The 27397-nt window shown below is 36.5% G+C and overlaps 5 protein-coding genes and 1 pseudogene across 8 annotated transcripts; 3 read left to right on the top strand and 3 right to left on the bottom strand.

Moving 5' to 3' along the window:
- The first annotated feature begins 3008 nt into the window (after positions 1–3008).
- LOC108756822 (palmitoyltransferase ZDHHC23) lies at positions 3009–10737 on the top strand. Of its 2 annotated transcripts, none has more exons than XM_018500898.1 (3): positions 3009–3680; positions 3763–3939; positions 4331–4624. In XM_018500898.1, exons 1-3 carry the CDS (start codon positions 3148–3150, stop codon positions 4515–4517), a joined length of 897 nt encoding a protein of 298 aa, XP_018356400.1. In that variant the 5' UTR covers positions 3009–3147; the 3' UTR covers positions 4518–4624. The 2 variants fall into 2 exon arrangements, with proteins under 2 accessions (XP_018356400.1, XP_018356401.1); XM_018500899.1 differs by lacking the exon at positions 4331–4624 and adding an exon at positions 10627–10737 and having other exon boundaries at positions 3141–3680.
- LOC108756825 (trichohyalin) lies at positions 5937–10718 on the bottom strand. The gene is made up of 5 exons (XM_018500905.1): positions 10302–10718; positions 9377–9563; positions 8483–9264; positions 7496–7694; positions 5937–7214 (listed from the first exon to the last, which is right to left on the bottom strand). The coding sequence occupies exons 1-5, from the start codon at positions 10508–10510 to the stop codon at positions 6582–6584; spliced, it is 2010 nt and encodes a 669-aa protein (XP_018356407.1). The 5' UTR covers positions 10511–10718; the 3' UTR covers positions 5937–6581.
- An 816-nt stretch (positions 10738–11553) lies between the features above and the next one.
- On the top strand, positions 11554–16382 carry LOC108756924 (PR domain zinc finger protein 10-like). Of its 2 annotated transcripts, none has more exons than XM_018501107.1 (11): positions 11554–12063; positions 12245–12635; positions 12730–13068; positions 13322–13654; positions 13729–13932; positions 14019–14531; positions 14702–14966; positions 15043–15184; positions 15241–15429; positions 15504–15695; positions 15773–16382. In XM_018501107.1, the coding sequence occupies exons 1-11, from the start codon at positions 11899–11901 to the stop codon at positions 16043–16045; spliced, it is 3006 nt and encodes a 1001-aa protein (XP_018356609.1). In that variant the 5' UTR covers positions 11554–11898; the 3' UTR covers positions 16046–16382. The 2 variants fall into 2 exon arrangements, with proteins under 2 accessions (XP_018356609.1, XP_018356610.1); XM_018501108.1 differs by having other exon boundaries at positions 14022–14531.
- Positions 16383–17799: 1417 nt separating this feature from the next.
- Positions 17800–21280, bottom strand: LOC108756735 (potassium channel subfamily K member 13-like). The gene is made up of 5 exons (XM_018500759.1): positions 21146–21280; positions 20071–20263; positions 19225–19299; positions 18500–18905; positions 17800–18298 (listed from the first exon to the last, which is right to left on the bottom strand). The coding sequence occupies exons 1-5, from the start codon at positions 21272–21274 to the stop codon at positions 17821–17823; spliced, it is 1281 nt and encodes a 426-aa protein (XP_018356261.1). The 5' UTR covers positions 21275–21280; the 3' UTR covers positions 17800–17820.
- A 1340-nt stretch (positions 21281–22620) lies between these two features.
- Positions 22621–27370, bottom strand: LOC108756695 (coiled-coil domain-containing protein 85C). Of its 2 annotated transcripts, XM_018500698.1 has the most exons (5): positions 26603–27370; positions 25460–26529; positions 23741–24113; positions 23108–23376; positions 22621–22899 (listed from the first exon to the last, which is right to left on the bottom strand). In XM_018500698.1, the coding sequence occupies exons 2-5, from the start codon at positions 26357–26359 to the stop codon at positions 22855–22857; spliced, it is 1587 nt and encodes a 528-aa protein (XP_018356200.1). In that variant the 5' UTR covers positions 26360–26529; positions 26603–27370; the 3' UTR covers positions 22621–22854. The 2 variants fall into 2 exon arrangements, with proteins under 2 accessions (XP_018356200.1, XP_018356199.1); XM_018500697.1 differs by having other exon boundaries at positions 25460–27370.
- The window catches only part of LOC108756664, a 2309-nt pseudogene continuing 1635 nt past the window's right edge, over positions 26724–27397 (top strand).

Here is a 27397-nt window from a genome sequence, read left to right on the forward strand (position 1 = left end):
ATATTAATATATATTAATATATATATTAATATATAGCTTTTACAATTCTACGTAATTAAACGGTGTAATTTTTTATTCACACTCTAAAATATGAATGTGGATTTAAACTATGATGTTTATATTATATATAATTCTTACCGTGTTGATAAATATCTAAATATTAATACCATGGATTTTAAATCCATACTCTCTATCCCTGGAGGATAAACTTTACGAAAAACTACATAGATGAGACAAGATCTTAGAAAATTTTTAATTTTTCGTAAATAGTTCATAGTAGGACGTAGAGTGGCATTGTTTGTTTAAAAAACAAGAAATCTGTCTTCAAACAACACCACTTTACGTCCCATTACAAATATCTACGAAAGATTAAGAATTTTTTAAATCTTGTCTCAATCTATGTAGTTTTTTGTAAAAATTTTTTTTCGCAAGAGATTTTGGTATTTAATGCCGATCAACACAGTAAGATTTATAAACACCAACACCCATGATATTAAATTTACATCCATGTTTGTTTAGAATGAAAATATAAATCTTACGTTAAATAAATCTCGCCTCTCCATTGTTACGAGTAAAGATCGTTTTCGCGCGTTCGCAATATCGAATCCGGATTGGCTCGTTTGGATCGCAATCCCCAGCATATGGTTTTGCAAGTAAGCGACAAGCCTTATTTTCTTTTTCTCGTGTTCTATAATTACTTTATCGCCTCGCGGAGTTTTCGTGATCAGCGTGTGACGTCGATAAACAGTGAATCGCCGTCGACGACGATAACGATAACAGTTGACCTTCGTTACTCCCGTCTTGTAAAATTGACAATTAAGAACATCCTTTAGAGCACCCATTTCTTGCATTTTTTTGTCTTTCTTACGTTTCCGCCACCCGATTTGCGTGACATCAGCTTGAATCCTTGTTTCTAGATTTCTTTTAAAGATCCACTCGTTTCAAACATATTCCATTATTTACTTTGTTTTAGTCTTCCGTTTATCTTTCGAAACCTAGACCAATCTCATTTTTTAATGTAAAAAATACAAAAATGTACAGCTAACATAAACATTTTTTATGAATGGCTGCGTTCAGCAGAAAAAACAATTTTGCAACTATTATAAGTAGAGATGTTAACAAAATATATAAAAAATCAAATAAGTTTTTCATGAAACACATTTTTCCAGGAAAAATAGACAAACTTTGTTTTTTGAAAATTCTATTTTTTTAGAAATTGAATTTAAAATTTTTGAAATTTGAAATTTAAAAAAATAAAAATAATTTGAATTTTTGAATTTGAAATTTTTTTGAAATTGAATTTAAATTTATAACATGAGTATTATTTATTTTTTTATTTAAATATAAGCACAGTTCGTAATTAAAAAAATGTTCTTAGTTATTATTTTTAATTAATACTTCAATCACATAATAATTTTCTTTATCCTCTGAAATTCAATGTACAATTCTTTTGAAATTCAATATAGAAAAATCTGAAATTTCATCCTTGACATCATATCTTTATCTAGAATAATTTCCCCTTATTCTGAATTCCGATAGTCTCAGAAATTTCAGACTCTTTGTTAGATATGCTGCAAAAGATAATATAAATAATCAAATTGTATTTTTTTTTATGAAAAAACATATTTTGTTTCAATTTTTTTCTATTAAAAATGGTTTTTTTACATCTCTAATTATAAGACTTTAATATGAGTCTTGTCTTTAGTTCTCCATTGAATTTAAATATCTAAATTATTCTAAATCATTGATATTAAAGAATCTTACAACAATTACATACAAAGTTGTTTCTTCTGTTAAACACAAATAATATTCAGGGTTAGTAAAAAAAAACATGTTTTAAACAATTTAAAATATGCTTAATTGGTGTTTTTAATATGTTTTAAACATATTTTTTTATCATGTTTAAAGTATATTTGAAGCATATTTAAAAAGAAACATAATCATTTATTCTTAAAAAAAATCATTAGCCTTTACTAACCCTGTGTTTTTAGCTCTTGTATTTATATTTCTATATTTATTTCTAAAGTGCGATTGAGATTGTCCTTTAAGAAACTATGAATCTTACTCTAAGTACAGCATGTATTAGAAAAGAGAAAGTTGAAACGCAATCCTGTCTCGTCCATTTCCGTTTTATTCTTTGTGCATTGCAGATGATTATGAAAGTCTTTTCGGTCCAGGCTATTCGGTCCAGCTATTGATTGAGCATCTTTTATTTCTGTTTTGTTTCACACTTGTCAGCAGGACATGGATTGATGGACATGGATATAAGAAGTGTGGGAAGAACACAGTAACGGTAAACCTATATGTAAAAAATTCAATCAGTGTATTCGTTTTTTTCAATTGTCTTGCAATTTATCCCTTTTTCCCAAGAATTTTATATTCTCGTTTCGCTCCGAGAAAGTGTATGTGACTCGAATCTAAAAAAATCACGGACTTGGCAGGGAAGGTCTTCGCTGGACGGTCAGGTAGACACTAAGGATCAGTCATGGGGGTTACGGAGTACTCGTTGCTGTCAATCACACCTACGTACCTCAATACGACGTTACAAGCCGCATCGAGGTTGGCTCCAGTCGGCTCGCCGTTTGTTTATGGTTAGCTGTCAATCACGCACCAGAATGACAAAGGAGAGTACACACCGACTCCATCGCTGTAGCTCCAGAGTGCAGCGCCGCTGCGAGAGTCTTGCGCGAGATTTGAAAGGAAGACAAGAGAGACGTCGTCACGTCATCGCCGCGATCCGCGACGACGCGGAGTTTTATTTCCATCTGAAATGACGTAACAAACGCTACGTGCAGCTTCGCACGATCGTACTTCCAGGAGTTCCAGGAGGTGAAGTCGAGTACTGGCCAGGTCGAGGATACTGGCAAGTATTCGTTTCTGTTCCGCGAACGGAATATCCTCACGCGATTTGATACTTTCAACTTGGCTATCGCCAGCGCTTCCCGCGCGACGGTATCGAGAGCCGTTAAGCTGTAACCCCATATTGTCACCGCCGGCGCCGCCGTCGCCGGTCTGGTTGGGAAATGTCAATGGCGCGATCCGCGGGAGTCGATCTAACCTCGAAAGGCTCCGTCGCGTTTACGCTCTCTGCGTTACATATGCCAGTGTGAAAGGAAAGCACCGCTTCCAAGCCACCGACGACGAAGCATGACCGTCTGGGAGAGGCTGCGTAATCCGTGCGGTTGGCGCGCGGGCGCCAAGCAGATCTCCGTGGACGCGATGCTGCCGTTGGTGGTGGTGCCGATCCTGGCGGTGGTCGCCGCCCAGGCCTTCCTCTGCACAGTCGCCGTGTTCCTGGTTACGCCGGTCTTCGTCTATTACCTGCATCACAACTTCCTTAGGTTTCTACTGCGTACCAAGTTCTTCCTCATGTGGACTATCACAAGCGTGCTGATGATGATGCTGGTGTTCGAGATTAGCGTCGTGCCACTGCTGGAGATCCTGCCCGAGGAGAATCTCGTGTTCATGGTGTGCGTGGTCAGTGGCATGTGGTGTGGCTACAAGACCAAGCTGAACGCGGATGCCTCGATACAGGAGAACACCGGTGCAGTCGACGTTCTGGAACTGGGCGACGGCAGCGGTGAACTCTGCGCTATATGCAGGAGAAGGACCCCACCTAAGGCTCATCACTGCCGCTTGTGCCAGACTTGTATACTCAACAGGGAATATCATTGCAAATGGTACCTTGAATATCGTTGAATACTTTTTCCTTTGATACAGAGTTATGTAACTTGTATTAACTACTTCGGCTTTCTTTTTCAGGCTCGATTGCTGCGTAGGTTCCAGTAATTTAAGGTGGTATGTGAGCTGTTTATTTTTCTCCGCAATCGCTTTTATATATGGCTCCAACTTGACTATGACTAGCGTCTGTCATCCTTTCATACTCATTGGAACTATACTCTTACCAGATGACTGCAGTGACGTGTATCATCAATTAGAGTATGTATTTATTGTGTTTTTCTAATTACACTTTGAAACACTGAGAATATCAAAATACGTTGCATATAGTTCTTGAAATTATTTCACAAGATGAAAAGTATACTGAAAAGTATATATGAAAAGTATATATCACGAGTACGAGTGGGAAGTGTGAATGATATCACTGATACCAATACTTAATGAAGTAAACTGGAAAGATACAGGGGATCTATAAAGTTTAATAATCGCAAGATAATGATAATTGTCAGGCCTGCAAGATGTATTGACATAATAAATAATATCTTTTATTTGTTTTCTGATATATAAAAGTTCGACCGATAACATGTCGCGCAACTGTTTGTTGCAAACGTCCGAGCTCGATCGATATATAATAATGTGTATATTGTTTCAGCATCGCACTTTGCTTCGTCTCCGCTTTGTACAGCCTCTTTGTGGGACTAGTGCTCTTTTGTTATCTTATATATCACCTACGGTTGCTCTACATCGGCACGACATCGAACGAGCGACGATTGGACATGAAAAATCAGTCCGACTATAGAATGCTAAATGTATCTCAGCTGTTCTGCTGCAAAACTTAGGATTGTTATCTATAGAGATGTGCGAGTAGTTTGAATTTGAATCGAATCGAATCATAGTGAGTTCTCTCTCTTGATTTGATTCGTTTTCGAATTTGAGATATTCAAAACCGAACAAGTTTGAAATTCCGAATTATCGGTGATTTGTTTTCGAATTCGCCTATCTTACTTGCTTCATTTTAATGTAAAAATTGATTCAAATTCGATTAGTTTTAAAAAAGATTCGATTCGATTTAACGCAAAAATTTCAAATTTGATTTAATTCGTTTTCGAACTTATTACCAAAGATTCCATTCGATTTGATTCGACTTCACGAATGCTTGATTCGTACACCTCTATTTATAAGCTAGATTACTAAATTTATTTCACACGGTGTATACATTACACTCTGTACAAAGGATATAATGAAATCAAATTCGACAAACTAGAGAACAGTAAGACCAAAATATTTCATAACGTTAAGCGTAATAAGTTCATTTAATACAAGTGGATGAGAATACAATAATAACATCGATTCGATTACACACTATCTTCATCCATTTGATGTATTCTGATGTCTAAGATCAGGATTGGCAAATAACGCGTTATTTGTAACGTCGTTACCGTTACAGGTTACTTTTTTCAGTAACGAATGGGTAACGATGTTACATTTTCTTCTGAGTAATGTTCATTGTAACGCAGCTACATTTTTGGGGTAATAGTAACGATTTCACTAGTTATTTTTATCGTTACTTTATATTTCTAACAAAGTTTTAGTCATAACTAAACCGTGTATGTATATCAGTTTTTGGGCTTTATTCCTCTATCAAAAGAATTCTGACTTCCTTTTAGAATATTTATCGCAAACATCTGCATATAGTAGTGTTTTTCATTGATAGAACTACCCAGACACAATATTTATAAAATATTTATAAATATTTATAAGATTTATTTTAAATATTTTGTAAATATTTTTGTGATCTCGAAATTGCACAGATCATATACATTTATTTTAAATATTATGAAATATTATTATACATGTTATAGTAAATGCTGTGAAGATACTTAATGAGACATTATAATCCAAGTAAAAAATACTTATTAAAAATTTTTATTTATATTTATCATAAATATTATATAAATATTATATATGTATGAAATAGCTATATAACATTTCACAAAATGAATATTAATAAACATTTATCATAAATATTCTGTGCTGTCTGGGTAGTGCGCACTCAGTGCAATTTAAATCCGTACACACAAATCAACGCAAATGTATGTTTAATAAAAATATAGAAACGCGATAAACATAAACCGCGAAAAAAATTTTCAATACATTTTATTATGCTATTTATTTTAAATGGTATAATAAAATGTATTGAAAATTTTTAAATGAGATAAAATGCCTTTTAGACATTATATCAATTGAGATATTTCATTTTTACATTCAGATTAAAGTAGTGTACAACGGCTTTAATGTGCACTGAATTTTGCCAATGAAAAACGCTATAATATTTTTGTTAGCATCAAGCAAAAAAAGTAAACACTTGTTACATTTTGCAAACGAGTTACTTTTGCAAATCAATAACGAGTAACGATTAACAATAGCGAGTTATTTTTGGAGAAAAAGAACAGTAACGAGTTATTTTTATGAGTTAACGTTGCCAACTCTGTCTAAGATTCATAATTCATGAAAAGTATAATAGATATGTTACTTTCATTACATCGTGAAATCATGTTCAACATATCATGAAGCATTGAGACTTATTACATTCGTCATCCTTAATGTATCATACGTGTGCATACTATTTGTATATTTATTGTAACTGTGATAAAATCGCCATTGTACGAGTAATATAGTAAATTGTATTAATTGAACACACATACACACACACACACAAATACACTCTAAAATAAGTTCAAGTAAAAAGAATACTTAAATACGTATGTACAGTAATATGATTTGCGTTTTACTTTACATAAAAGAGTATTATTTTTGCGTGTACTTAGGACTAAGACTTACCTCATTCGAGGCCAACGATTGTCGTATAGTATTAAATCTAAGTTATTTCTAAATTTGTTACACTAGTCTTCTAATATTACACCTCTTTGCCTGGGATCAAAGTCTGGGATTATTTCTTGCACAATTTCCCGCCACATGTTTCTTAATCGCTTTCTCTCCAAGATAATCGGTATCATTTCTGGATATCTTTTCCACATATTGAAATACTTAATTTTCAACTTTTCTTCGTAGTGTTGTAAGGCTAAACGTTCACGCTTTAACTCTTCTACTTTGCATTCTATAGTTTTTATCTTCCACATTTCAAAATATTTATTCAGTAATCTCATGTCGCAAAAGTCTCTCGCCACTTGGTCCTTTCTTCTCTCTTCCTTCGCGACTTCTTTCCACTTCTGCAATCCGTACCGCAATAAATTTCTATTGTACAACGATGTAGCTAACTCGAATTTAACATTATTCTGACGTTCCGTTTCCATCCTCCACATCATGAACACTTTTCGCAGCAAGCACCGCTTATAGTAGTCGTCGGCTTTCTTCATATCATTATTTTTCTTTTCGACGAGCACGGTTATATAACGTCGCAACAAGTACTTGCGATAAAATGCTTCTGCCATGGCATTTAATTTTTTACATCTTTCTACTTCGTACGCTCTTTGTCGCTCCCGTTCCTCACGCATTTTTCTTGCTTCGCGCGATGCCTGAGGACGGAAAAATCTTAGATTCAAACGCGGGTATGTTTCTAAATGTAGCGTGTAAGAGGCATTAGAACATAAAGTACTTTATTATGTTATAAAATGAAGTACAAATAAATGAGATATTATATCATTAAATGTAAACTAGAGTATTACGGTATAATATTTACTGGAAACGTCCCTCGCAAGAGATAATTTTGTTAACAAGGTGAAAGCTATGAGAGCCTAAGTGTGCTATGTTCACTCAATACGATATTAATATACTTTGACCTATCATATTATCTGACCTCTTGTTGCAATCTTTTCCTCTCTTGTTCCTCCGCTCTTCTGGCAGCCTCTTCTTTCCTCTTCTCATCCTCTAGTTTCTTCCGGCGTGCTTCTTCGCGCAGCTTTATTCTGTCTCTCCTCGCTTCCGCTCGCGCTTCCATTCTCGCTAGAAATTTAGGAGGACTCGGTACCTGAACTGGTGCTATCAGAGATTTGTGCCTATTAATTAAAGAAGAGCGTATAATTAGGAATCCGCCAAGCCAAATTAAATTTGCATAATTCGATTTAATCTACTATACCACAAAGGATTAGACTCTGAACATCTCCTCTTTAAGGTACTTTCTACTTCACAAGCTGTAGAAAGAGCAGTACATAAAGCAAGCAATATAATCAACGGTCTACTTTAATTTGGTCCACAAGATCTGAGCTTCCAGCGTCTTTACGCTTTGCGTCATCGTCGTTCGTTATAAGAGAGCTTAGTTATTCAAAATACATTCGCACACTGTGCGAATAGATACACATATCTGATGCAAACGATGTCATAAAAGAGAGAGATATATTTTACGTGGAACATAAAGATGATTTGAGAAGATGTGATTATTATTCTGGTTACTAGTTGAATTTCAAAATTTCTATTGATGCACGGAAGGAACGATTTGATGGAGTATCTAAAGTTAGATACAAATCTGAAAATAATTTTATTGAACCATTAAAATAATTCTGTAGAGAATTCAAGCATGATAAACAATGCTATAAAAAGTTTTAACATATTAGCAATCAGCTTGAACGTTTTATATAATTACTTTGATTTTCAGTAAATTTATTTTCAGATCTGTATTTAGCTAAACTTTTAGATACTTCAGCAAAACTCTTTTTTCTGTGCAAACTCGATTGAGAATCGTATTCAAGAATCAAGACTTTATTAAATTTACTGGAGTCTTTGAGATAAAAAATTCATAATAACATTTTGACGAAATGAAATAGGACGCTCATAATTACAGGACTACCTGTAGCCTGCTTGTCTCATCAGTTGGATCAAAGATCTTCTAGTCTGCTGACCGCAGTGGGTCAGAGTCTCCCTGGCTACATTCACTGTTTCCTCGCCGGACCTCGTTATTGCTTCTTGCACCTGCTTTAGCTTCAGTTCCTCGATGATCTTGTTCTGTTCTGCCAATTTCATCCTCTGCTTGCGAATAATCTCTTTTTGAGCGTTCAATCGATACTGTGTCGGCGACTCGACAATGAATGGTTTGGAAGGAAACTTCTTCTTCTCGAGAGATTCGGGGTCTCTCGAGTTTGAGGGAGAATCCTTTGGCTTTATACTATGATTTAACTTTAACTCCTTCTGTACTTCTTTGATAGTGTCGACGAGCATCTCAATCTTCGGTATGTCAGGATTTTCCGCTGCTTGTTCTCGTTCAGCCTTCACCTTCTTCACATGCATCTTCCATATATGAATGTATAATTTCAGTTTTCTTTGCGACAAGATGGTCTGGATACGAGTCGTGATTTCGTAAAGACGGCGTTTATCCCGCGCATTCTTTCGAAGAACTTCGAAATATAATATTAAAATATTTAATCGCTGCTCTTCCGATTCGTAGTTTGGTTTATCTTTGATGGTCACCTTAATGTTACCAAAAGGCGCTATCTCGATCTCGTTTGTCGAACATCGCTTGCTGTCTTTCGATTCAGCAGAAGAGACTTCCGCGATTGGCTTTTTATTTTTCTTTTGAGTGACTGTGGGTTTTTGCTCGATCGGTTTGCTCCTTCTTTTATTAATGAGAATTCTCTGTAAATTTTTAGCTTATTAATATAATTTAGATATTTAAACATTTATGATATATTCGCAGATACGTGATAATTCAGTCTTAGTAAATATCTAATTTATTGCTGAACTTTACCTTGACTCTGCTGGATGTCCTCCAAAAGTTTTCATCATCCGAACTAGCTATATTCTTTTTACTGCACAATCCGCAAAATTTAGGATGGGACTTTTGCAAATCTTGCTCAAATTTGCGTAATTCTCTCTGTATGAAAGCTTGTTCTCTTTTCATCTGTAGTTCCTTCATTTTTTCTTGCGTTAATAATCTGTAAATTGATGAAATTCGTTTTTGTATCATTTCCTTTTCGTTATTTTTGCCAAGTTGCCTAATTATTTTATCAGAATTTTTCCAAACTTTCATTTGTAAATTTCAGAATTTTTAAATAATTTTATAACCTTTCACAAAATTTTTCACATTTTTTATACAAATTGAATCACTTTTTAGAGTAAATGCCAAAAAAGTCTGCCTCTTTTTTTTGTTCTGTATGTAAATTCTGAAAGTTTATATCTTTCTAAAATTCTTTTATAAATTTTGAATGTAGAATTCTTATTACATAAATCCTATGAAATATTCTAAGACTTTTCATTTTATAATCTCTGATGAAGTCTTACAAAATCTGAAAAAATTTAAGGTATTTTTTTTAAATTGTAGAAGAAGAAATCGTAGAAATGTTAAAATATTTCAGAATTCACATATGTATATATGTATATGAAAAATTCTGAGACAAGATTCTGAAATAAGACATAGATTTTCTTAGTATTTCTGAAAAGTGTTCCAATTCGTATAAAAATTCTGAGAAAAACTTTTACTAATGTACGATAATATCAGTATAGTTAAAATATAAGCACTAAAATCACAAATTTTAATAACCATAATTTATAGATTTATATTTTATATGTATTAGGCTTATATAAGTAGACATATTATAAATAAAATATAAATAGACATATTATATATAAAATCTATACTTTTATAAGTATATATAAAGTTCGAAGGTGTATACCTTCTAGCCTCCGCTAAGACAGAAGATTTTGCTGGAGAACTTGCCAGATTCTCACGAAATATTCTATGCCTCGCGTCCATTATCACATTCGGATCCAGGAAAGTTTTTCTTTCATCTTCCAGCATTCGCCGTTTCTCAGAAGGCTTGAAAATCGTTACTTTCATCATCTCGTTCATCAGCTTCCTCACCTCATCCTCAAACAGCATCATGCTTGTCAATTAGAGACAATTGAAATGATAATCAATTTAAATGTCCACTTCGTATTACTTTGTTTTGTGGACTGCGCCAACCCCTTATTTATCCGTGTTTGTTTCCTTGTTGTTAGGGAAAGCTTGAACCCTCCCAGTGTCAGGTGAACATAAGAGTCCCAACGACTCCCATTCATTAGTTGGACGATAGAGGACGAAAGTGGGAGCGATAATCGCTGGAGAAATACAAATATTAAGCGACATGCTGCTATCCTTGCATAATAAATAAATACTTTAAATTTTTGTTAATTTTTTTTTAAATTAATGATATCGAGAATAATTAATAACATATATAACTTTACTTGAAATTTTTTAATATGAAAATATTATCTATATCCCTACATATTGTATCATTAAGAGAGATAATAGAAGATAACAGCTTCTCTGCACGAATAAAACTTTAATGTATTTTAATTTCAATTGCAATTATATTCAGGTAGAACAAAATTATAATACGATCGAGATGACATAAAGTAAAAGTCATTAAAAGAAGATTATAATATTATTCGATATATTTTTGACGATGATTTTTGTAATGAATTTTTGATATAATTTTAAGCGTTTTTTTTTATTTTTTAACTAAAAATAATTATATCATATAACATATCACATATACTTTTTAGTTAAAAAGTCACTTATTGACAATTATATGACATTATTTTTTCTAAAATGACTGCTATTTGATGTCATCTTGATTTTTATTATGATTATTACGATTTTGTGTTCTACTGCCTTCTTTTTATTTACTTCTTAATAATAAATAAAGAGAAACATTTTTTTTTCTTTTTTTCTTTGCGCGTTTATTTAGATGATAATTAGTAATATACTTCCAGATTTTACAAATAGATTTTATGATTTTTATAAATAAACCTATGCAATTATAAAATAATAGCGCGCAATCTGAAAGTCTGTTTCGTGGGTCGAAGTTCAAAGTTTCCCGCCGTCTCGACGTTAATCAATCGCTATGCGAGATCGGCATCGTCGACTGTCAGGGGGCCAGTTGCTGCAGTAGTACGTACATCATCAACTAGCGAGAGGTGCATCGACTTCGAAGCCTATATATTGAGGCTGGCGAGTCTTCTCGTGTGAGTTCAAAATAACGGAGGTCTGTGTAACGAACACCTGTTTCCTGCCTTGCGCGGGATGTTGTCGACCGCCTGCGTCATTCCTGGAATACCGAGGGTCGCGCGTCGCGGTTAGAGCGACCTGGTGTTATCCTTACGATCCATCAATCTTGATCAATCTCTTCCGCGTATTCCCGTGTGCAAGTCTCCACGGTCGAATGTGACTGTAATATAGGCACAGACGACCAAACCACGGACATCGCTGGTGCGATACGTCAACGTAAGATGGATCCAAGGGGCCCTCCTGAGGGGGCCCCTGCCGAGTCCTTCGAGATATCTAGCATTGACAGGGGAGCTGACATCTCAGTGAATTGGCCTACGGATCATCCCTTTACCTCATCGCTGTGTGAACAGCCGAAGAAGTTGAACAACAGACTGCTATTCCTGACTGTGAGTAACTCTTCTACATAGCACACTTTATCATAAGGACGTCTTTATTTAGAAACGTTCTTAGGATGTAGGACATCTTCTAGGAACATCCTTAGAACTTCCCTTGAAAGTCTGTATTGTATAGATCTTTACGATAAACATGTCAGTAGCCATCTTCATGATGTAACCGCTCTGTTGCTAGGTGGAATATGTGGAAGATCAATCTCGGCTATTTCCTACGTACGAGCAGATCTCCTTTTCTCCAAGGGCGGCTTCTCCCCTATCAGAGTTTGAGCATCGAGTCAGCCCGCTGGATCCAAATATGAGCTCTACTGCTAGATATTCTCCCACACCAGTCCAACTACCTTCTTCTCCCTTCCATAACTCTGTTGTTGTGCTGCAAGGTCCAACCTCGCCCTTAATGTCCCAGCCTGAACCAAATATACGAACCAGCATCAATTATGTGACTCAGCTGGCTCATCCGATTGATACTCAAACTGTACCTCAAACGGATGGTACCACAGACTTTGTTGGCAATGGGAATGAAGATGGACTCGTGTCTAGCGTCAGCAGTGAATTAATTTTAATGCAGGGTAAACATTTGTTTTTATTAAATAAAATATATATTATAGTATACATGTTAGATGATATTTGTATTACTCTTTGACTGTTACATAACACTTTCAGAAACTGCACCTGAGTTGGAATCTTCGACGACTCCCTTGATGCTAACAGGAATACCAGGCACAGACTTTGCTCTAACTAGAGACTTCCTGGTGATGCAGGATGATCAAATAAATGTCATCAACACATTTAAAAATCAGAACATGGAGATAGAGGACAACCCTATTGCTTTACCTATTACTGAAGATGCAAATAAAGAAAATAACAATCTTGCTTTGTCAGAATGTGATAAAGAAATTGAACAAATTACTGAAGACCCATTGTCCATTGAGAAGAAAAAAATAGTTGAGAAGAAAGATGTAAGGAGATCTAAACGACATATAACAGATAAGAAAAATTTCTGTAAGTATAATATTTATTCTATAAGCATGTTATGATAAATATTATCACTTTATTATTACTTTTTTATATAAATTTTATATAATTTTACATAAATCATAAAATAAAAGAAAAGCAATGTTTTTTTTTACTTTATAATTTATATAAATATACAATTTATTTAAATTTACAATTTATTTCTTGGCCTTAATCTCTCTTTTATATATTATTTTTCTTTATATAGGTTTTTTTATATATTGGATGAGTATTTTTGCAGGGGGAGATGACGAATATGACAGTAATTGTGCCAAAGATGATAGCTCTAATTTGACCGATGTATGCACTATCGCAGATCAACCTGTACCATCGCGTGCTGTAGCAACACTGCCAGGATCATATCTTTTATTAAATAAGCTGTCAACATCGCATGGTTCAGCAAATAACGTTACCTATGGAGTTTTTGCAAAACGTAATATTCGAAAACGCACACAATTTGGGCCCATAGAAGGTGTATTGTGCACTTATGATGGCTCATCCTTCGAGAACGCTTTGCCATTGCTCTACGAGACTCAGGATGGAGAATTCTTGAAAGTAGATGTTTCCAACGAAAGTAAGTGACGTCTATAGCGTTTATTCGTTTTTGATTAAGATACTCGAACTTAAAATTCCCCCTTATATTTTTAGATACTTCAAATTGGATGCGTTTTGTGCGACCTGCACTGACATATAAAGAACAAAATCTAATAATTTGTCAACAGAAAGATGGAATAGTGTTTTTGACTAATAGAAACATTTCGCCAAAAGAAGAACTGAAAGCAGGTCCTAGTCCAGACTATGCAAGTCGCAGAAATTTACCAATACTCAAACCAGACATAAAAGATGAAAAAGGTATAAAGAAAATATAGATACTATGTATTATGTTCTGATACATTATAATAAATATTGACTAACGCAAATTAAATCCTTATTTTTAGCAGAAGTGGCAAATCAAACATCCACATGGCCACGTTTGGATAATAATTCTTACAATCGACGTATAAAGATGTTTCGCGACAGAAACATAAAAGAAAAGGAGAACTCGCGGCAGAACAAGTGCAACAAGGAATGGAAATGTTCCATGTGTAAATTGATTTTCAGGACTGCATGCTTGCTTAATTTGCACATGGCCGTTCATTCTTCTAACAATATCAAAATTGAAAATCAAATGTCCACATGCCCACAATGTGGACAAGAATTCCAGAAACAAAGCGAATTGGTGAATCATGTGTCTCAGCATGGACGAACGGCATTACCTAAGGCAAAGCGATTAACTCCTCTAGGTTCATACAAGTGTTCAATGTGTTACAAACGTTTTGCTACAAAGATACGATTACAACAGCACTGTTTGGCGCATGGTGCTGAGGACCAAAAACCACTGCCATGCAGTATTTGTTTGAAACGATTTATGAACAATTCCGCATTGTCCGGTCATCTGAAAACGCATAAAGGTAAATCTATAATGAATCAATAAGGGTTAAATAATTTGAGGTGCATAGTTCGTCTTTTATTTTTTTCTTTTTAATGCGAAAAAAAGGAAAATTAAACCGTTAGCGAATTCAGCTAAAAAGAACAAGCTTCTGGTATCAATTGCTATGCTATAATAATTCTGTATTTGCAGAAAACAAACAGGTCTTTGAGTGCCCAATGTGCAGACAGCTATTTCGCCAAGGTACGATGCTAAAGGATCACGTTGAGACACATAGAAATCAAGATGGTATATTCAGTTGCCCTCACTGCCAGCGAACGTTCATCAAATACTCCGTCATTCGCAAACACATTCGGGCACATCATTGCGAAAGGAAGCACAAGTGTCAGCATTGTGCGAAACGTTTTCCGACGGTCGACAAATTGCGAATGCATCTGTTAAAGCACTCCGATCACAGGTACAATTTTAATTCAACTATTTGTCGATCATGTTAATAAGATACATGAAAATTTAATCAACTTTTGTTTGTTCAGAGAATTTCATTGTGCGAATTGCGGTAAACGATTCAAAAGGAAGGATAAATTAAAGGAGCATATGACTAAAATTCATCATTCTCAAACGGTTAATGGAGAACAAATGACACAAAATAATCAGGCGAAGAAATTTGTGCCAAAGGTACGTCAAAATAAAAAACATGTGATTGATTATACATTACTTCATTTTATTAATAGATAAATCCGAGCGATTACAATCGCTTCATTTACAAATGTCATCAATGCCTGGTGGGTTTCAAACGAAGAGGAATGCTGGTGAATCACTTAGCGAAACGGCATCCTGATGTGGCTCCCGAATCTGTGCCAGAATTGAACTTGCCTATCTTGCGACAAACCAGAGACTACTATTGCCAGTATTGCGATAAGGTATCATCACAAAGTAAAATATTTTTAAGTAGAGATAAAATTATCGTATTTTTTAATATATTGTATTTTTTAAGGTTTATAAAAGTAGCAGCAAGCGTAAAGCACATATCATGAAGAACCATCCTGGCGCGGCCTTGCCGCCTAGTAACCGACAAGAGGAATCCGAATTCTCAGGACTGCCGAATCCAAGTTTCAGCCAAACAGTAGGCAGCATCACGACTAGTCCTCAAAGTTGCCAATGGTGTCATAAACAATACGCCAGCAAGGTGAATTTTATATAAGGCTCGATTATATCTCTTAATTGACAATCGGCAGAAGTTAATAAGTATATATTTTATTCAAGGCAAAGCTGTTGCAACATCAACGCAAGAAACACGCGCATCTGATGGAGCCGGCGGATCAAGTACCTCGATCACGAAACCGGCCGCCACAAAATCAAAATCAACCACCCACGTTGAACGATAACAACTTTGTGATATCTGATTATATACAAGGATGCGACGGAGATTTCCTGAAACAGAAAATAATCAAACTAACGAATGACGTTGATCTAATAGGCAATGGTGGTCTGGAAATGATCGGTCAACAGTTTGTACGTATGCGCGACATACGTTGAGGAAAAACGCGGCATCCTCATAGAGAGGATGAGCGTCGCCAATTTATCGAGATATGAATCTCGCGACCTTTGTACGCAGTCGAGATAGGCTGCGTTTTTTTTGCTGCCGTTACCAAAATCGAGGCGACGTCGCCTGGACGAAGCGACGAAGCGTGTCGCCCGAGAATATTTGGGAATATACACGGCTTTGTCAGCGTCGGTGCGAAACACTCGGCGCTGTTTTGTTGATTGTATACGTTGATTGATCGACAATGACGGTTACTGATGATAACTAGTGGCTTTGGCGGATTTGTTGGAAACGAAGCACGCAGTTTTAAGAAACTTTGCCCGAGCCTCGAAAAAAAAGAGAAACGAGTAAAAACGTTGATTGAAAATCAATGAGGCTCAAATCTACTTGCGACGGAGAACATTGTAGTCTCGTACAATTGTTGAGAGCTTTTCTCAAAGTATTAAGAGTACCGTAAAGAGAAAAAGAAAAAAAAAAGGTAGAACAAGTCCTGATACTATCGGCACGCCATTTGCGCTAGGCCTGGTAGTTTTACTTTAAAAATCCGATGTCATTCGAGTATGAAGTAGATGGACGAAATTTAAATGACGAGTTTAAAGAGATGTTAAAAAGGTCGGTTTAAATCTGGCAACGGACGGGTCCGCTGTGTCTTAGATCAGCATGGCTTCTTCCGTACGACGGTGATTGGACGAGTAATGTTAAAGATTTATTATTCGCAACGTATTTGGCTTCACTTAATGGCGAGCGATTGTCTGTAGATTACGTGAAAGCTTGCGATCTCTGTAAAGAATCGTCCATTTCACTTTTTGCTCTTTCTCTCTTTCTCTATCGTAATTCCAAGATCGTAACTCTCGTAAACGCTTGCGTCCACGTTCTCATTTTAGAATAATATACAAGTAACATGCGTTCTTAGATCTTCAACGGAACATACTGTTTTCACGTAATCGTTTCGTAATCGCTGGTCTCATCCACGTATGAATCTAGTCGTCACAGCCGAGAGCTCGTTTGAATCGTCGACTCGAGATGTCCGGTTTAAATTGACGCACGGTACTATAGTTACGTAGCCAAAGGGACGTTTGTCCTCACGATTTTACGAACAGCAGGAGCAACGTACGTGTATTTTAAGCTGTGTATTTCCGCCGTGCATTCACTCACACGTAAGCACACGTACATCAAGAGTTTCCGCAAAGATTGTCCAAAGATTGTATATTCCGCAACGTGTCTGAATTCGGATAATTGTGCCCTCTCGTAAAACCCTATCCGATTGGTGTGTGTCGTAAATAAAATCCGCACGAACGATTTTCACACACAAGACAAATTCACCGATGAAACACGATGACGATGTTGAATTTATTTTACACGACGCGGTATATACACGACGTACATTGTCGCAATTACGAAAAACAAGAGATTGCATGTTTGTCGATGTCGTTGAGTACATGGAGGATTGTACTGTAAACATGACTTAAATAAAGTTATTCGATGAGCGATACGAGACAATGATATCATTTATTATATTCAACATCAAGAGTAGCAATATCATAAAGCAAATTAGAGATAATTAAAAAATTGCAAGAACAAGTTCACAAGAATATCATGATAAATTTCTATATTAATAATTTTTAGGCAACATAGCACACATAATGTCGACAAATTTGCTTTAAAAATTGGCAAATGCTTGCAAGATGAACATCATGAAAAATACGATTGATACAGATGTACTGCGCTTTTACATATTTTCTGTAGCCTCTATTATGCCATAATTTTTCTATCTGTTTATCGTGCTTTTGCTTTCAAATTTTTCGCTGGCAATCGCAAGCGGACCCACTGCTCCGGGCTTCAACACCTGGTGATTTGGCGTGGCAGCGAGCGATCCTCCACCCTTTTGTTTCTGTGCGGCGTCGTACAACTGCTTTTGCATCACAGCCAAAGGAACTTTATTCGCGGACAGGAATTCCTTCATGGAGACCAGTTCGCCTGACATCCTGCGAGGCGCCTCTGAGTTATCCTGCGCTCTAATCGAGTCCTTACCAACAAGCCTGTTCGGCCTCCTCTTCGAATAGTATACGGTTGATACGGAGGACTGTCTCCTTGGTAAATACGGCGCCGCTACATTCCGATTACCGTATTGTAATTTATGTATTACGTAATTCAAGCCCTGCTTTATTACGATCGATGTGACGTTCAGCAAGGAGTATATACAGCAACATCCCACCACGAGAAAAACAAAATTCGTCAATCTATACCTGCATAAATGAGGAATAAAACTGCTGCATTTATTTACGTTTTCAGAACTTTGCGAAAAGGTTACTGGCGCGCGTTTTAATTAAAGAAAAATAAAAAATTTGCTAGAATCTCTCATTAAAAGTTTAGTTTACAGAAATTCAATTTGCGCCTTGAATAAATTATACGAATTCGATTTGGCGAAATAATCTTCGCAATCTTACCAATGTACGTAAGGATAGTTCGGCTGTTGTGTGCTAACAAAGTCGCCGAAGCCGATGGTGGTGAAGCTCACGAAGGCAAAGTATAACGCATCGAAGTAATTCCAGCCCTCCAGCGGCGCGTAAAGTGCAGCGGCACAACAGGCGACGATGCAGGAGGTGACGGATAAATAGAACATGACCCAGTACACGCTCGGTTTCCATTGATCCAGGTTCACATGGTCGTCATCATCGTCAAGGATGTCCGGCAGAGATGTTCTCTGGGTGCTCGACGATTTAGGGATCCGTTGGGATGTCAACGTAGTCTTGCGGAGACGTCTTCTCAATCGACGTACATGCCAGCTGCGCAAGATCCACGCCAGAAGAGTAATAATTCTCTCCAAAAAGAGATTGAAGAATAAGATGCCGCCTAAATTATTACTTAATGTTAGAATCAAGTAGCTTCATTAAGGCACCGTTTCACTAATGTAAGATTAACTTTAATCTCGGTTTAATTTGTTACTTATATTTTTGTATTCATAGAGTAAATTGTGTGAACCGAGATCGAAATTAATCTTACAGATGGAACTAAGCCTATGTAATGTATTTAAGTTTTCATTCTAGATTCGTGAAATTTTATTTTGTTTTGTTACAGCTAGATTATTTTTACTTATTGTTACTTATGATTTTTTTAGACATCTTTTTGTTATTATGTTTTTGTTAAGTATAAATGTAGATTTTTTTATTACCGGAACAACCAAAGAAACCATAAAGAACGACTGCCGCTTTACCCGCCGTTGTCTGGGGTGCTGTGCTTCCGTACCCTACAAAGTAATTTCAGCATCATGCTTCTTCCATTTCAGAAGTATATTACACGGCGACGAATGCACACATATATAGAGATTGACGACCAAAGGACAAGCCAGAGTCGTGTGGATAAATGCAAGACTAGGTCGCGGGATATTAGCATTCCGGAATTCACCAGAACATTCTCATGCATACACCGGCCGACGACCCTTATCCCCTTACTTAACGTCATTATGACCAAGTTTTGCCGAGGAATGCGATCACCTCGACAAACCTTTTCTCTATAGTGTATAAATACGCGGTACATCGCGAAGTTATTAGTACTCGAAGAATATAAGAAATAAAGAAGAAAGAGCAATTATTTGAAGTACGATAGCCTCTTTATTTTTTTATTTATGTAAATGATAATTTTAATCCAGAGTCTAATTGAAGATCATACAATTTTTTTTCATTTTAAAGATAAAAATTCAAGAAATAAGATTATATAACTTAAATTTAATCCGCTAGATTCACGAATACTGATTAAAATTAATAAGAATAATTGTAATAAAAAAATTTTGACTTTTACAGATATTAAGATCTCGAATGCGGAATCGGGCAAGAGCGTCTTCTCGAAAGTCGATTTGTTTCGTAGCATCGTGAGAACAAGGAACTAAAAAAATGCGAGAGAGCAAAGTGCTCGACATGAATCCGGTAAATCCCACTGACCCCAATACTCTCGGCCACGTTGTGGATACAGATGATTAGTAACTGGCATTCTCATTATAGTATATTGCACTATTTCTTACCGATCGTAGAAACTATGGTGCCAACGAAGTGAAAGCTACCGGGAAAGTCCCAGCGGCGTCTCTTATTAATGATGCCGGTAGCGGAAGCGTTACCGTAGGCATATAGCAGCTCATGTAGCCTCTGCAAGGCCAAGGGGCTACCTCGCAGATGATGCTTCCGAAACGCGTGATAAACCCGCCAGAATTCTGTCGCCTATGCGCATCCCCAAAAAGCAATAAATATAAGAATTATCTATATACAGATAAATATAAATATATATATTATATATTATATATAATAAATAAATATGATATAATATATATTATATATATAATAACAATGAAAAAATAATCGTAAAAATTATAGAAACGTCAGATTTAAAACACTGAAGAACTCCTGATTTAAACGCAATAAAAACGACAATAAAATAAGAGCCGTTAAAAGTCGGCACGGTAAACGGAGGGTAGTAAATTAATACAAAAATTTATAACTGTTCAAAATGTACAGTTTATGAATAAATTTTTAATTGAATTATTATTAAATGAATTTTTGTATTAATTTATCGCGCCGACTCCTAATGGCTCTCATGTTATTGTTTTCTGTTTTAAAATATTGTTTTGAATGGATATTGTTTAACATATTATTTAATAACTATTTTTTATACTAGCTTTTAAATATGTAATTCCTAAAAATCCGCAAATAAATTAAGATGTAAAAACACCCAAGATGATTGTTAGATCGTTTACGTAAAAAAAATCAGGTGATTCTATTCTGAAATTAAATATAATTCTATAATCAAGTTGAATATAATTCTTCAATCCTGATTTATAGATTTCATAATAATATATTTATTCATAATAAATATATTTGTCGATCACGTACAAAAGTACACACAAAATTTATTGATTCATTTGATGTGAATTACCATAATTTAGAAAAAGAAATTCAATTTTTTTCATATGAAGATCACTGTAATCTCTTAATTTTAATTTAAGAGACACATTTTTTCGATCTGTGATTCCTTACTTTACATTTCTTCTAAGAATTATAGCGGAAGTAATTTTATATATATATATCCGGATACATTTGTTGTACCTGTCGTATCTCGAAATCGCTTTCCAGTCTTTGAAAGAGTGCCGCGCCTGCGAGCATGTACGCTGCCAGGACAACGGCAAGGAGGATAATCCTGGCGTTGTCCTCCGCGAGGCCTCCGCACAAGCACATCACCGGCGACTCATCTTTCCGACAGCCGGTGGCTGCTGCGTGCGATCCCCACCGTGCTTTACATCCGGTACGGCGCAAGCTCAGCGATCGCGAAGAATTTATGAAGAAATACAGAGATGTGAGATGAACAGTTCAAAGAATATCTCCTTTTCAACGTATTCAGACAAATAAGACCTATAAACGATCGGTTAGAGAATATTGTTGTAACCAATTAATTTTCTTTGCTAAAAAAAACGTTACTCCATTAATTTTATCACGTAGATAGCTTCGGTGTAAGTAATTATCTAAGATTTTAATTTCCGAGTGTTTTTAAGTTTGTGAGAGATATAGTAAACATCGAAGGAGATAAAATTGATCGAAGCTAGATTGGAAAATATCCTAATTGCCTCGTATTGACACGATGGTACTAGACGACGTAGCAGGCAGCCGAGATGTATGTGGGGCAATCTAACGCCCGCACCATTGAAAGCAATCCTTTGATGAGATAAAAATAGAAATATAAACACTCGCTTGCGTATTCATAGTTTGAATTTCACCGAGGGGATGTCTTTCCTCGAAAAGCAGCTCCACGCGATGGATAATTACCTGACTCATGGCGTTTGCGAAAAAGATGGATGTTAAATTACGACTTTATGGATTACCGATATCTCCAATTTTGTCAATTAAAAAGTGAATCGAGTATTTCGAAAATACTGTAAGTCTAATTTTGGAAATTTCGTTACAATTGGAATGCTAAAGAAAAGATATGAAAGCTATTTGTAAAATAATTTATATTGCTTCTCAAAGTATTTACAATAAATTTTCGATGAAAAAGAAGAAGGAAAAGAGCAAGACAACGAATAAATCATAGGCGTTATATAGTAAAAATACTTTGTTAATAAACAATCTGCGAAAACTACATTTACATAAATAGATACTATCAGTATTCTCATATCGAGATTATTTTTTGTACAATTGTATAAAAATCTACATAAAATATCGTTTACCCTGGTGAAAAAATTTCTCATAATTTCTCGTATTTTTCAGAATTTGTCATATCTTAAATTTATAAAAATTGCTGAAAAAATGTCTTAAACTTTTTCAGATTTTACAAGTTTTTTTCAAAAATTATATAAAATGAGAAAATCTTAGAAATCTTAGAATATGTTAAAATTCATATATGAATAATTTTAGAAAAGATGTGGATTTTCTCAGAACTTCTGAAAAGTATTCGAATTTGTATTAAAAAAATCTGAGAAATTTTCTAAAAAGTTATAAAATTATACAGAAAATCTGAAATTAATCTTTATATAAAAATTCTAAATAATCATATAAAGAATTCTAAAAATTTTCACCAAAGTAGGTCAGTTCTTTGTTGCTGAACTAATGTACACTTTATGTTGTACTTAAAACGAAATAGATATATATTTAAAGTTTGGCGAAACCGAGAAAGTCTTACAAGTAGTGTAGTTTAGTGCAGCAATAAAGATCAGGCGTATTATCTACTATAATGCTATCTTTATGTTGTGTATGTTAGAGCTTATTGTTACATATTAACAACGCTCCAAAATTAACACATAGTTGTTCTCCCGGCACAATCATTAATGCCTCGCTTGCGGACCTTCTTCCAATTTCCGCCAGACGACCTGGAAAGGAAAAGACATTAATTAACGTAATGAACATGTCATATCACTTGTTTCACACGAAAAAAAAGTTTTTTCGAGGGGATTTTAAAGAGATGCAAATCATTGTAAAATAATCGTATCAAGAAGATTTCTTTTCTATTTGAAAGATATTTTTTCAAAGTAAGACCGTGTCGTAATGATTACGTGTTAATCGAGGAATAACACTTACATTGCACATTTCTCTAACTAACGCCTTTTCACCATCATGACCTTCTTCTCTTTCCAGTTGTTCTCTGACCTCGAGAACTTGAAGAGCACGCACTACGGCCTCCGGTCGGCTTCCTAAATGAGTATTGTCGTTCGGGCTCGCGGGACTATCCCAAACTTCACCCGATGGTAGCACTTCCCAACCTTGCGCTCTGGCCTGGAGAACACTTTTGTCTTCTTCCAATTGCTTCACCCGTTGCTCCAAGCTCCTCACGTATTGCATTGTTTGATCTGCAAGAGATTCGCAACTAAATCACTCCGAAATACCAGAAGATCATTAAAATAATAACCGTAACGTATACTTTCACATATATGATTATGCGTTTGATGACAGTAAGCACTTATTTGCACAGTATTCATTTATCATGTATCATACTAATATTACATAAACATAGGCAGCGATTTGTTTAAGAAAAGATTTCATTTTCTATGAAGCTTTCATTTTCTTCGAATTATGATTATTATATTCTTCTAATATTAAATTAAATTAAAATTATGCTTGAACATATTTCCTTCCGCATAAAAGAAATGTTTGCGTTTATTGATTTAATATAAGAGAGAGAGAAAGAGGTCTGCATTTTTTACTAGATTATACCGTTAAATGTGGAAGTGTGCCTCGGCCTCGGTGGCGCAGTTTCCTCGGCGTTCGTACTCGAACTCGACCCGTCGCCGTCGTCCCTTTGACCACCACCGCGTTCTTCATCGAGATATAGGCACAGCTCCTTGAGCTCCAGATTGTCTTTAATTAATTCCTGCTGTTTATTGTCCAGTTGACGTAACTTATTCTGGTAAGCCGAGACTTCCTGTCGCATAACGCTCACTGTGTATCGGCCAAACCTCTGCCACTCTCTCGCCAGCTTGCGACCCTTTTGACGATCGTCGTCCAAAAAGCAGCAAAGATCGCGCAATTCCTGGTTATCGTCGTTCAGTCTTTGGTTGGCTTCTTTCAGCAACCGCAGCTCATTCAGCTGGAAAGTAGATAGCTTTGTTAAGACGCACTCGTTTTATGTTTCTTAGAGTTACATTCTTCTTTTAAATTTTGTATTGTTATACACAATATTTATAAACATGTATACAAATGGATTTAGATACATGAAAACTATCGAGAACATTTTGTTAATTGATTGCAAATTTATAACAAAGTTTATTATCATAAATAGCTTCAAATAATTATTTAAAAAATTTATAATCGTTAATAGCTATTTAAATATATTCTAGTCTTTTGTATTTATATTTTTATAGATGATAATGACAGATTTTCCATTCAGCTGAATATTTTTGGTAATCGATTGTAAATTGAATCAAAATTTGTTATCGTAGATAACACTATTCAAAAATCTATTAAAAGGATTTATAACTGTAAATAGCTATTCAAATATATTGTTTTTTTTTAATCTATATTTTTTATAGGTGATATCGATATATCTTCTGTAGCCGAATATGTTTTGTAACATATTATTAATTCGCGTGCCTGTAGTCAGAGAAATAACAGAGTCATTGATCGCCGCAGATGACGCATTCGCACCGCGGTACACACCGATTGCTGAGAAAAAGCCTTTCACCTATTCATCACACGTGTGCGAGCCATGCGTGACCAATTCCGACCGCGTACTTTTGGCAAGCATTTTGCTGGCCAGAGGAAACCGATTGTCCACGTGATCGTTTGCGTTTTATCTCACGTATGCGTGACTGTTTGAAATTACGACGGTCGGTTCAATCTGTGTATGACCTACAAGAGCTCCTCAAAAACTTCCGTATAGCGTGCTAAAGATTTCAAGGACAGCAAACAGCATCCTACATCTCGAAGATGTAACGAAATATTGTTAACGTAACGTTTTATTGATATCATGAGTTATATCATGACCTCTTAAAAAAAACGCAAGATTTTCTGGTTCTTTGCAAGGCAGGTTCTATTTGCAATTTAGCTTCTGGTTAATGATTAGAAATTGTAACGGATTTATCGCAAACCGTTATATAAAAACGATAGTAAACGAAATTCAAAATTGCGTTTTGCAGTTATGACATTCTAAGTAGAGTTCAACAGGCTGTTAATTTAGGTCTCCTAAAAATATACGAATAACATTAATAATTTTAAAAATTCAGAAACTCCTAGTCCAAATTCGTATTCAAATAATTTATAAGGGTAAAATTTATATATCGCATAGATAATTACAACAGAAAACTTTTCAAATTGCACTACTGAGTTATCGAGTTCCAAGTCTGATATCATGTATAAACTTGTATGATTAAATCTCGTTAATTTTTCGGTCATTTATGTTACACAAAATTACAGAATCTACCAAGGAGAACTCACCAAGTTCTGTATCTGGCGATTCTGCTCGGCGGCGAGCCTAGCGATGTCACTCTCGGTCTTCCGCACGAACTTAAGCATCTCCACAGGGCCGAGTCGCAGAAATTCGTCGTCGCTGATCCTCTGCCTGACCGGCGCGTTCTGGCCGTTGTTCACCGCCGGATACTGACTGCTGGGTGGCAAGTATTGACCTTGGCCGAGCTTAGTCTGTTGGAGGTAGGTAGATGGCTGCGGCTGTTGTTGACTCTTAGACGCTGCCGCCGATGCGGCAGCGATCAGCGGATTACCCGGTTGGGGATGATGATGGTGATGCTCTATCCTCGGCGAGTACTTGCTCTGCGCATCCTTCGATGGTGGCTGCTGCTGCGATTGCTGCTGCGATTGAGTTGGCTGCTGCGATTGATGCTGCTGCTGATGATGCTGCGAAGACGGCGGGGGCGGCGGCAACGTGCGCGGCTGCGTGGTCTGATGATGGTTCAAGGTCGCGCCTGGACCTTGATTACTGCCGGCCTGAGCCAAGCCTGGCGCCGATGTACCTCCGTTGGTGAAGTGTAGATGGTTCTTCAGGATGCCGCTGGTAGGCTGCGGCGGGGGCTGATAGCGCGGCGGCAGTTGGTCCACTGGCTTGATCACGTGCGGAGAATGCTGCTGCTGCTGCTGTTGCTGTTGCTGCTGATAATGCTGCGGCTGCGGCTGCTGCTGCTGCTGCTGCGACTGGGACTTACTCTTATTGGACATCGCGGCTAATTTAGCTCCAGGCTGTGCCGTGTCCCATTTCAGAAAGTCCGCCGCAGCCTCTTCGCGCCGGTTTGACCTGCCGAAATCTGGGTCAGCGCGCGATCTCTCACGAGTAGCAGCGGCGGCGGCGGGCCCGGTCCGCGTGACCGGCCCCGCGCGATACATACGTTCCCTCCACCGATACCCGGGCCTCGCCTTATCGCCGTAGGGGACCTTGCTCGCGCGCTACTCTTTCGACGACCGATTTCTGCGTTCTCCTTCTCTTCCTCTTCTTCGACTTTTTTGCTTCCTCCTCGTATTCGCCTTCTTTCGCGCGCTTCTTCTTCCGAGTGCACCTGTTACCAGCGGCAAATCTTACGAAAGAGTCTCGTCTAGCGAGAATCACATCACTTGTTATGATTCACTTACAGTCCGTTTTTTTTTTCAGCGTTAGTTAATCTCAACTTTCTATCCGCATTGCAGACCGTAGCTCAGAAAAGATAGAGCAGCAATTATGATCCAGGTAACTTTATCAAATGATTAACTGGAGATGAAGAAATTGGACGCTAGTCGTTTCTGCAAAGTTTCCATCACGATTGGGTCATTCACATCCGTATTTTCCAAGAAATTGTACCAATTTACAATGAACTCTGAAAGAACATCATGTTAAATCGTATTAACATCTCGGAGTTAAATAGGTCATCGTAAATGAAAATTATTGGAGCATTCAATGTTCGTCGAATGTCCGGATATATTCAGTGAGTACGTTTTCTTGTATAAGCGTTGCTCACTTTCGAGACTACTATCACCGCAATGCTCGGCTCTACACGCGTCAGCGTTGTAACAGTCGCACAATCGTGGCCTTCGCGTACAACTTAAGCAGCATGCTGCTCACAATCGACATACCAGTCTCTCATACCACTAATCCCCGCAGTAACACCGATTCCCCTCTATCAGCGGTCTTTACGCGTCTCCCGTCTCTCTGTGGCTTGGGCGCCCTTCGCTTCAAGTATACCGTGGGTAAGCGAAGTACGAATTGTCGTATCAATTCTCCTCTCGTAACACTCACACGGTTCCCTTCTCTTTCTTTTGCTCTTTTCCATATACCACAGATTCCAGTGAGGCGAGTATCATACCTATTTGGTTCTCGTTAAAAGAACCTATATTCCTCTTATTCTCGTTCGCAGCAAAGATACATCAATTTTCGTCTAACGCGTTCTTCAC

Source organism: Trachymyrmex septentrionalis, unplaced genomic scaffold (genome assembly GCF_001594115.1).
Source record: "Trachymyrmex septentrionalis isolate Tsep2-gDNA-1 unplaced genomic scaffold, Tsep1.0 scaffold13, whole genome shotgun sequence".
NCBI lineage: Eukaryota > Metazoa > Arthropoda > Insecta > Hymenoptera > Formicidae > Trachymyrmex > Trachymyrmex septentrionalis.